The sequence below is a fragment of the Leptosomus discolor genome, chromosome 28, assembly GCF_034619465.1.
Source record: "Leptosomus discolor isolate bLepDis1 chromosome 28, bLepDis1.hap2, whole genome shotgun sequence".
NCBI lineage: Eukaryota > Metazoa > Chordata > Aves > Leptosomiformes > Leptosomidae > Leptosomus > Leptosomus discolor.
The window spans coordinates 419458-430513 of NC_141418.1; the positions used below are offsets into that span (position 1 = coordinate 419458).

The following is an 11056-nucleotide window of genomic DNA, read 5'->3' on the forward strand; positions in this document are numbered from 1 at the left end:
AACTGAGGGGAACACGTACGCTACTGCACAGCAAAAGTGTGAATGGGATTAATTGGCACTTGGAACCCGCTTGTTCACGCGGCTGGACAGTGTACGGGGTTCTCCAGACCCTGGTGGTACTTCAGCTTCTCTTCTTCCCCGCTTTCTTCCCTGGGCATCCACATATGTAACCTTAAAAAGGTGAAGTGACTTCTCTAACTTCAGCAGCAATTTCCTTTCTGAATTGGGGTTAAAGCTAAAGTTGAGAGGAAACTGTTACAGCCAAGCTTTTGATGTGGTGCCTCTCCAGACACTCCCCCTGAAGGTGGTCATCTACCTGCCTGGGGCTCAGCGGTGGTGTCCCTCCTGTTCCCAGGCTTTCCGCCCTCCCTCGTTCCTCCATTGCTTTCCCTGCTCAAGCCAAAATACTCCCCAGTTACCTGCCCAGTTACCTGCCCAGTCACCACAGGGTATCTCTGCAGAACCCGTTGGGTTGCTCTCATCCCCTACGCTGCATCTGGACCACACGACTCCTGAACAGCTTGAGATCTACAAGCACCTGATGACCTGGAAAGAGGAAAGACGGACGTGTTACAGAGCCCACAGCTCCATCCCCTGGGGCAGGTGGATTCCTCCTCTGCCTCCTTTTCCTTTCCTCCCCACCAATATTTGGAAATACAGTTATTTCCCTATTCAGTGGCTTTGGAAGTGGGTTGGTCCAGCGGCGTAGCTTTCTCGCCCCGTGGCAGACGGCCGTGTGCCGAAGCCGGCTGACACAGAGCCCGTTAGGCAGCGGAGATGAGCCGCTCAGCTGCAGGTTCGATGGGGTTTCCCGGCTCAGCCATCTTCTTTGCACAACTCGGCGCGCGCGCAGGCAGAGGTGGGTGCGGTGCAGGCGATAACAAGCTGGGCGGCCTGCGGAGATCTGCCTCCCTGATCCTGACAGCAGCCTTGCTGCCATGCTGGGGGTTCCTGCTGAAGGGTCCCGGGAAACGGAGCAGACCCGGAGAACTGCGCTGCCTGGGAAGCGGAGGAACAGGCCACTCCTCAGGGCCCTGAGCTGTGTTTTGGTTTCGGGGGTGGTTAAAGTGAATTGTGAGTCAGGCACTTCGGGTTTTCTCCCTGTCTGGAGGACTGCGCTCTTGCTGCGTGGTCTGCGTTAAGCTTTCTCCGAAATGAGGATGACTGTCGAGCTCGTGAGAGCGCAGGGAGCAGCAGTGACTTCATGGGCAGAAGCCTCACCAGGGAAAGGAAAAACTGTGTCAGTTTTCAGCACCTCAGTGCCGCAAGGAAGGAGGCTCCAAACTGGGTTTGCCCGTCCCAGTGGGGACCCCAGCCAGCCCTGACTTGAGATTTCCAAGCTCCTGGTCAGGAAAGGAACACGAACATCTGCTGTGGGGTGTGATGGCCCGGCTGCTTCTCAGCCCTTGGGTTTGTTCATGGTGCTGTACTTGTCCACAAAAAAAAAAAAGAAAACATGAAACAAGTAACACAATCAGCACCTGGTTGATTACTGGGTTAAATTCTGACTCTGTAAGGTAAAACATCCTTTAACTTAACCAGCTGCTTTAGGTTTGGCTGTCCACAGGACAGGAAGGTAGATTACCAGAGGTATACGGGCTTTGACAGTTAATACTTAACGCTGTGATCCAGACAAATGGCTTGTCTGGTCTGGTCTTGCTCCCAGCAATGCCCAGTGTGTCAAAGAAATGTGAAAAGTCATTCTTGAGACTTAAACCATCTTTTCCTATCAAGTTTTTCCACTGTGTTCCATGAGTTTTGGGCTGCAGCCTTGTCCCAGCCCTGTAAGGGAAGAAGGGAGCCGCCTCCCTCGTTGCGCAGGTGACTTACCGGGTGGTGGTCTGGGTGCTGACCCACACGCCGTGGTGTAGCCTGGAAACGCTGCTGGGATTCCAGATGATGCAGCTCTTCCCAGAGATCCAGCGCCGTGGTTGGACATGCTGAGCTTGTTTCTGCCCAGCTCTGTGCTCTCTGCCTCTCGGCCAGGTTTGGGAAGCACTCGCCTGTTTTGGGAGCACCAGCAAGCGCTGTGCCCGGAGCAGCGTTCAGGAGTAGCTGTGCGTTACGTTGGCCTTTAAGCAATGAAGCTACCCAGGAAAGATGAGATGTGTGCTCACTGAGCCAGGAGCAGGAGTCCTGGGGACCGCAACAGCTGCGGAGGCTCATAGTCTTCATCAGCGTGTTGTTTAGTGATTGACTGATAAACCTCCTCTGCTGCTGCTTTGTTTTTGCATTTCTGAAGTAGGACATCTGGGACAACAAAAATAGTTTTGTCTGTCATCCCCGTGAAGCTGCGTGGGCCAGACAGGGAGAATCTGTTATCAGATCTGGCAAACCTGATCGCCTCCCATGAGTGTTCGAGGTTTTGCTGCATCCTCAGTACAGTTTCGGGGACAGCTGAGGACTCGGCCTGCGAGATGTGTAGCTCTGTCTCGAGGACAGAAGTGGTTTCCTGTTGCTTGTGTGGTTGTTTCTGTGTGTGTCAAGCTCCTCCCCACCTCCATCTGTGTCAAAGGCACTGTCATAATGCTCAGCATCTCCCCGGCTCCTATTAGTCGCGTGTGTGTGCGTGTGGGCACAACAAGCTAACGATACTCTCGTCCCTCTTCAGGACAGCAGCGATGAAGCACTGTTTCTACAACGAAACCGTGGGGTTCTTCTACAACAACAGCCGCAAAGAGCTGACCACGTACTGGAGGACGAAGGATGTCCTGGTGGTTGCCCTGGGCCTGACAGTGAGTGTCATTGTGCTCCTGACCAACCTGCTGGTCATCACCGCTATCATCATCAACCGGCGTTTCCACTACCCCATCTACTACCTGCTGGGGAACTTGGCAGCTGCCGACCTCTTTGCTGGCATCGCGTACATGTTTCTCATGTTCCACACGGGGCCCAGGACAGCCGAGCTCTCCCTGAAGACCTGGTTCATCCGCCAGAGCCTGCTGGACACCAGCTTGACGGCCTCTGTGGTGAACCTGCTGGCAATCGCTGTAGAAAGGCACCAGACTGTGTTCACTATGCAGTTACACAGCAAAATGTCCAACCAGCGTGTGATGATCCTCATCTTCTGCATCTGGGTCACGGCTCTGCTGCTGGGGCTCATCCCGTCCTACGGCTGGCACTGCCTCTGCGCCCTGGAGAAGTGCTCCAGCATGGCACCGCTCTACAGCAGGAGCTACCTGACCTTCTGGGCCATCTCCAACCTGGTCATCTTCCTGATCATGGTGGTTGTGTACACGCACATCTTCATCTATGTCAAAAGGAAGATGACGCGGATGTCCAAGCACACCAGCTTCCACCCCCGCTACAAGGAGACCATGATCAGCCTTGTCAAGACGGTCACAATTATCCTCAGTAAGTCCCCTGGCTCTAGTCGGTCGGAACAGTGCTTTGATGCTCCACCCTGGGTTGTGCGGGGCTGGTGAGGTGGGTGTGCTGGGGACAGCAGGGAGGACTGGGAAGTGCTGTTCTGCTTCCCTGGTCTCTGCATCTGCTGGGGTGGTGGTTTGGTCTGGCTGCTGAGGAACTCAACGGTTTCAGGACTCTGTGTGAGCTGTGATGGGAGTGACCTGGCAGACGGAGGGGAGGGCAAGCTCCTGAATCGCTCGCCCTCCAGCATGGCTGCTCCTCTGGTTAGCAGAGACGAGAGGGGTTGGTACTAATGCGACTTGGGAACTTTGGGCACAGAAGCAGCTCTTTCATGTGCTCAACTTGAACGTGCTTCCTCCATGGAAGGGTAGCGTGGAATTGGGAGCTACAACCAAGCCTTAATCAAGAAGCAGCATTTGGTGCATCCTTTAATAAAGGATGGAGGGAGGTTTGGGGCAGAAAATGAGGGAGCTGTGTCCAAATTCCTTACTCTTTATTGGAACAACGTGTTGAACTCTGCTCAGATTTTTTTTTTTTGAGCAGCTCAGTACTGCTTGGGGAAATGCCCCCCGGGAACCCTCAACTCTGAGTCGGAGCTGCTCCCTGTGAGCGGGACCTCCAGCAGAGTGCTAACAGCCTGTCAGTCTGTCTGCATCCCAGTCGGTAGTGCAAATAGGAGCAGATCAACAAGGGGAAGTGGTCGGTGCTGAGGCTCTGCCTCTTCAAGGTATTGAACTTTATTCGGGTATGTGCCATCCTGCCCAGCGCTGCGCATCTCACAGCGGAGGCTGGTGTGTGCATTGTGCTTTCAACAGCCCATCACTCCACGAGTTCCTGAATCTGCTTTTTGCCTTGGGCTTTAATGGCCTAATGACCTTGCTTTAAAGTAGAATAAATCCACGTCTCAGACCTTCCACAACCCAGCTCGACTCTGGACTGACGGTCACAACCCCTTGCTTGCAAATCTTTCCTGATAAGCACAGAATTTGCTCCGTCAGGGAAACCTTGTAGCTGCAAACAAAGACTCCTCCCTTGCAAACTGGGGCTGGCAGAGAGGGCTCAGCAGGGGAGGGAGCAGGGTGGGAGCAGGGGGCGGGGGGGGGGGGGGATGTCGGGCTGCTTGGTGTGTCCCCGCTCGGGGGCACGCCGGCTTGCCGGGTCCTGTTGCAACTTGTGAGCATCGAAACTGGAGTTTTCTGCCTGTTCCTGCCTTTCCTGTGATGTCGTCTTCCCTGCCCTGCAATCTCTCCATCTCTTGTGCGCAGCTGGGAGTTCACTGCCGCCTTGGAGCGGATCAGATGCTGCACAGAGGGTCAGCAGGGCTGGAGAATTATTTACTTCACCTATTTTGCACAGTCCACAGTGGAGAGGAAAGTTGTTTGGTTCCCCCTTCCTTCCTGAACAGCACGGGAGGGTCACCCCGCCATGTCAGCAGGACCGCTCGATTTTTATGGGGCTCCACACCACCGACTGGAAGAGGGTTGGCTGACAGGGATGCTGGCCAAGAGGGAAAATGCAATTCACTCTGGGTGCATCACCTTGGTCGGGGAGATCCCTTTGCTCTTGGGGTCCCCCCTCCTGCCTTGGCCTCTTTGCCTTTGTCTTCTGCCTTGAGCGAGCAAAAAAAGCTTGGGACAGAGGAGGCTCAGAAGAGCTGCTGTGGTTTCCCAGGGAGTTGGGACTGGTGTCTGAGGACGGACAGAGCAGGGAGGAACCTCACGTGGAAAGCTGAGGGAGAACGAGGAGTTCACCAGGCCTTGGGGACTCTTGTAACCCCAGGGCTTTTCCCTTCCCCTGCGGGGCGGTGTCGAGAGGAGCAGCAGTCAGTTCTGTACAGGTCCCTTGCACGGGAGGGCACAAGGGAGGGAATTGCTCAACTCAGGGAAAACACCTTTCCGTTTGGACTTGTCGTACAGAAAGCTGAGACTGCGGAGGGTGTTTTCCCTCCCTGTGAGAGCCCTGCTGCAATTCCTTCTCCACCCTCGTTCCCCAGCCTTCTGCAAACTTGGACTCTGCACAGAGGAATACTTTGCGCCTTATGCATCAGAGGGTGTAGCTGCTGGGGAGCGTGCGAGGAAGCCGAGGGTGCGGCAGGAGCCGTCTGTGTGTGCCGCTTCATTGCGAGGCGGCCGCGGTTGATAATCCTGCAGGTTCTGGGCATTAAGAGCAGGGCCAGGAGCCGACCTGGAAACCAGTAATGAGTCCAAGGTACGTCTGGGAACTAGTAGCAAGTTTTCCCACAGACGAGTTGAGCGACACAGGATGCAATGATGACCAAGCGCAGGGCAGAGTCGTTAGTGACCGTGCCTGGTTAGATCATCGAGAGCTCAGGCTTCTTTCCGAATCCTTTGGCTTCTGTTGTGGAGCAAGGAGATCAGCTGGATTTCCAGGCAAAGGCCCAAAACTTATGAGGTTCCTCTTTGGCTTTCCCCTCTTGTCGTTAACGCTGCCCTGGCTTTCCTTGGTGCTGCTGGGAGCCCGTGTGTAGGGAATCTGGCTTGCCTTGTGGATGCCGAAAACCTGGCTAAAAGAGAGTTACACCACTGACCAAGGAGGTGCCCTTCCTGCAGGCTCACTCGAGACAGTAGTATTGGACCTTCCTTCCTGACAGCTGGGAATCTATATTGCATATTTGCTAAATTTAGAGGGGGCAGAGGCACGTCTGCAAGTGCCGGGGAAGCTGCCAGGCCCAGATGTGGTGGCTGCTGTGCTGACACCCCGGGAGCATGAGTCGCTTCAATAAAAAGGGTTGTGTGATGCAGTGGCCTGAAATCGGCGGGGAACACTCCCAGAAACCCGGGAGGTCCCTCCCAAGTGTCCTTTGACTCTTCACCAGTGCGGCATTTCACTCCGTGACAGCTTTAAATTCAGCCCGTCGGTTTTGGTGCCGCTCCTCTGGCTCTTGTTCTTTCCTGCCAGATGTTTTTCAGTAAAGGGTGTAGTTGCAAAGTTCCCAGCAAGTCTTCTTCTCTTCCACCCTTTCCCAGAAGACCCAGCAGAGTGCAGCTCCTGTGCTTTAAGACACAACCTTATGCGTGACCTCCAGGAGCACCAATGGGCGAGGGCTCCACTTACGTCAGCCTCAAAATCAATAAAAAGGGGGTTTAGGAGCTGCAGGCACCTCCCACTCCGTCACGCAAACCAGCAATTATCCTTTTGCCAAAGAGCTGTGCAGGTGGCGGCAAGAACATGGTATCAGCCTGACTGAATCAGTGGTGGAGTCAGTCCAGCTCAGTCCTGGCCTTGCCCATCGCTTGGCTGTTTTTTACTCGGCGTATGAGACGTCACTGGCCTGCCCGAGGCGTGGCCGGGACTCTGCCAAACTCCAGCTGTTAACTGAAGCCCCCCACTGAAGTGACCTGCCTGGACAGTGGGGATGATTTTGTTCAAGGTGTGTTACTCCGACTCTTCCCTCATTTTATGGCCTGTTCCCCTTTTTGGAGGGAGTGGCATGGAAATAGGAAATAGGGACACTTTATCTTCCCTCTGTAAATGCAATGATGGGGACGAGGGGAGGCAAGGGAAAGTACGTGGACGTGTTGTTCTGAGTGAATGGGGTGGGGAAAAGGTGGGGGGGAAACCCCAATGCCTCAAACTTTAGTATTTGCTGGTTGAATCCTTGGTCTTCCTCCAAAGCAACACCAGAGTGAAACTAGTTTGGGGTTGGTTTTCCCCATTTAACTCCTTTTCACAAGATAAAACATCAGTGACCCCACTGAGCATCTTTATGGTGAGTGACTGGGCAGGGCCGGGAACCTGCTTTTTTCTCTAACAGGGGTTCTTCTCTCCCCAGGTGCTTTTGTCATCTGCTGGACTCCAGGACAAGTTGTGCTCCTCCTGGATGGCTTGGGCTGCAAGAGCTGCAATGTCCTAGCGGTGGAGAAATACGTCCTTTTGCTGGCAGAGATCAACTCGTTGATAAACGCTATTGTCTACTCTTACAGGGACAACGAGATGCGTAGCACCTTCCGGAGGATCCTCTGCTTTGTCTGTTATAGGAATTCCAAATACACCCCCACGGTGGTGAAGCTGAACACCACAGACCGCGGAACACTTTCTCAGAACGGGCACTTTACTGTGGATTCCTCTATTTAGCTCTCGAGCAGCGAGACACGCCCGGTGCTGAACAGCGGCCGCTTTCTGAGCAGAAGAGCAGAGGCCACGAGCAACCTGCTTCTAAAGCAGAGGAGACTTTTTATGTGCTCAAGCATAAATATTTCTATAGACTTGTCATCGGTGAAGGACAAGATGCTTTTAAGGAACTGCTGGATGGTGTGTTATTAGGACAAACATACTTTGAGTAGTATTCTTATTAAAGACTGCTATTTCTAATGCAAAGTTGATTTAATTTAGCAGCATCTAGAAGAATGCTATGTGCAACAGGAATCTCATGAGATGTCTCGAGGAGCAAAGTATTGTCTTGGTACTTCAGTATTACTGCCTTCAGAAAGAGTCGTTCCAGGGGTAGCGGACTCCAAAGAGCCAAAGCTCTTCAGCTTTCTGTGTCGCTTCCTAAACAGAGCTGCTTAGTGTTTCCCCAGAGAGTCTTATTCAGGTCATGTTCCACCCACTTCAGGAATCGTAGTCGTCTTAAGGCCTGTTCCGAGAGGAGCCTGTTTGAATTGCTTCCCAAGAAGCAGATTCCTGCTTTCCTAAGTGTCTGTTGCTGAATTTCAAAGTATTCTGGGCTCGTGGAGGATGTCTTAGGAGCACCTAATTCTTTCCTAAAATGGAGAGTGGTGCCCTAACTCACTGCAGTTGTGTTTGTGTTCTGCTAAGTGATACCATGTGGTCTCACGAGTTCATTGCCTATTCATAAATGTGGAGTGAGTCATGTTCCCATTAAACCATCTCTCTACTCACGGAGAGCCCTTTGGGACAGGTTTAGGTCGGATTCCAAGGCAATTGGTATTTTTGCCTTGGGTTTTAATGTGCAGTTTGTACCTTAATACTCAACCGCCCAAATAATGTGTTATCAGGCTGTTTGGGTGTAGCCTCTCCCAGCAAAGCACTGTAAGAAATTAGCAGTATTAATTAATGTTCGGGCACATAGGAGCCAGTTTTCTGTGTGAGTCCATTTGCTGCATCTGACCCGCAACGTAACCTGAGTGCGAGGCCGCAACTGGAGGGCAGAGGCTTTGCTGGCGGAAGAATATTCATGGTTGAGAAAGTGTAAATACTCCGGGTTTCCTTCAGGCTGTTAAACCTTAACAGGGTGCATGTCCCTGTGACAATCCAAAATCCAGAGTTAGTGGCCTCTGAGGGCAGAGAGGCTGGCAGAAGGCAGGTTTTGAACCGTTGTCGAAATTTACCGTTTCAGGGGTTTTGTTAATAAAACGGCTCCTGCTCTGTGGGATAATCAGCTTCCCGACTGATCACCTCGGCTGGCTCTGCACAGAGGACAACTCACTGGAGGTGTGGTTGCCAAACGCGTATGTACGGACTCCTCCTCGCAGCCCATGGTCAGGAAGTGACAGTGTTAAGGTGACAGTCCCCTGGATTGACTAAAACAGTCTTGAATATGGTTCCCACCTCTGTGTCCCAGAGACTTTTTGAATAAATATTTTGTCCTGGGTTTTGGAAAAGCAGACTTGGCTTTTTTCCCCTGTCTCCCCCATTCTGCAGCCCTGGGAAAAAGTACCACCCTCCAGCCGTGTGGGGTGGTGCTGGCAGGGAGGGATCCCTGTGACTTGCTGTGCGTGGCGGCCCTGCTACTGCCCTGCCTTCTCGGAGGGTTGTCTTGGGGAGCGTCTCTTAGGGCTGTGCCTGGGTGTCTGGAGGGGTTACAGCCCCCAGAAAGACCGTGAAGAGAAGCGGAGGAAGTCATTTGCAGCCAGCCCTCTGCGGCCAGAGCAGGGCTGAGACCACAGCCTTGGCCCGTGGCTTGCAAACGCCAGGCTTGGCTGGCTGGGGGCAATTCCGCACCGTGAGAGCGTACCGGGTGGCAGGGCGAAGAGAAGGCATCATCTTATTCTTATTGCCAAAGACGACTTCTAGTTACTTTTACTTTCCCTGGAAAAATACTGTTACTGGGATACGGGTGCTGCAGGGGAAGCAGGTGGTGAATTAGCAGTAGCTGGAGGAAGGCTGTCACCGGGAACCCCTGGAAAGCTGCTCCTGGGAGTGACTGAGACAGAACAAGCTGAGGCTCTTTCTGCTTCCCTGAACATCCCCCGAGCAGGAAGTGCACGAGTCTTCCTTCATGCGAAGATAATTTTACAATTAAATACAAACCGAGCTCTGCTTTGCTCTTATTAACAAAGGGGGAAGGAGGAAACAGGAGGGCTCACGCTGCCTGGGTGGGGGCTTAGCACCAGGCTGATCTAACCGGGGTGGGGGGGGTAAAGGGTTGGCTGTACCGCGTTTGGGTGTGAACGGGTGTTTGGAGCGGGTGAGATGACACTTGGCTCCGGAGCGAGCTGCAGTTGGCTTTTATGCCCGATTGGGCCTTTAACAAGCTGTACACGTTCTTCCCGGAGGGATGTGGGAAGCAGCCTGCCCTCCGCCTTCTGCCGCCTGCTTGGCTGAGCCGCGCCTTGGCAGCGTGATCCCGCTGCGGCGAGCGCCTCCCTGCCAGGACCTGCACGCAGGCGGGTTCAAGTCATTGACCACAGACTCTCGCTGCTTGGCGGTCGCTGCGTAGAGAGGATCGTCTCAGAGGGTTTTTTTCAGTGTTTTAAATGACTTATTTAAACATAGCCCAAGTGCTAAACTGGTGCAGATACAGAAGGACTGTCATACACGGCCCCGATGGAAAGTGCATCGGGGGTTTGGCCAGTTTGTACCAGGCAGAACACCCTGACGGCCTGGAGGGCGGCAACACCTTCTGTGTGAACAACGGGCTCTGAATAATGGTGACTGAACGTGCAAGTGCAGTTCTGTGTGTGACTTCACCAAGGTAAACAGCAACTGGTTAGTGTGAGGAGGAGGGGAAAAAAGTGCCAAACCGTTAATGGAGCTTGTTTCCGAGTTGGCACCCATCAGGAACGGAGCGGGGCTGCCTGGAATTCCTCAATGAGATTTCTCTTCCCAAGTGACTTGGGAGCTGTGGATTTGTAGTCGTTTCCAGCTGGCTGCAATAGATGAGAGAGCAGGAAATTAGGAGTCCTAGGAACTAGCCTGGAAAGTGCCGTTTTCAGTGAGATTTGAAAAGAAATGGTAAATCAATGAGGCAGAGGAGATAGGAGGGGGATTTTAACAGCCCTCCCAGCAATGAAGATGCGGGGAGGGAGAGGGGGAGACATAAATGGCATATATAGAACATGCATCACAAAGAGGGGTTTAGGCTGCGCAGGTTTTTCACTTTCTAGTTGTATTTGGAAACACGAAGCCCTGCCGAACTACGAGGAGGCAGGAACCAGGCTGCGCTCTCCTCCACGCGCTGTTTTGGGTCCGAACCAAGCTGCTGCAGAAGAGGGTGTGGTGTTACCTGATTACATGTTCGTCTTCCAGAGCTGCCTAGAAGACTTTAAATACAGCTTTGTCGTTGGATACAGAGCCGGACGCTGCCAGGTTTATGGGACAGCTTGGGTTTTAATCCATGATCCATAACCCATGGTGTGTCTAGCTTAAATGTGGCAACATCCCTCTTTCCAGTTTGAGAGGACCCCCTGCCTTTTTTTTTTTTAAATCACAGTGTGAAACTGCCTTTGAAGGTTCATCGCTGGTTTCATCGAGCTTTTTTTTT

General features: G+C 53.0%; 1 protein-coding gene across 1 annotated transcript; it reads left to right on the forward strand.

The window, feature by feature from the left end:
- The first annotated feature begins 2621 nt into the window (after positions 1–2621).
- LPAR2 (lysophosphatidic acid receptor 2) lies at positions 2622–7464 on the forward strand. Its single transcript, XM_086478891.1, has 2 exons — positions 2622–3354; positions 7163–7464. The coding sequence occupies exons 1-2, from the start codon at positions 2622–2624 to the stop codon at positions 7462–7464; spliced, it is 1035 nt and encodes a 344-aa protein (XP_086335017.1).
- Positions 7465–11056: the final 3592 nt, after the last annotated feature.

Bases quoted from the DNA above. Each gene is read 5' to 3' on its own strand.
- LPAR2 (XM_086478891.1), top strand. From the start codon at position 2,622: ATGAAGCACTGTTTCTACAACGAAACCGTGGGGTTCTTCTACAACAAC. The intron at 3,355-7,162 runs GTAAGTCCCCTG...TTCTCTCCCCAG, and splicing joins GACGGTCACAATTATCCTCA to GTGCTTTTGTCATCTGCTGG.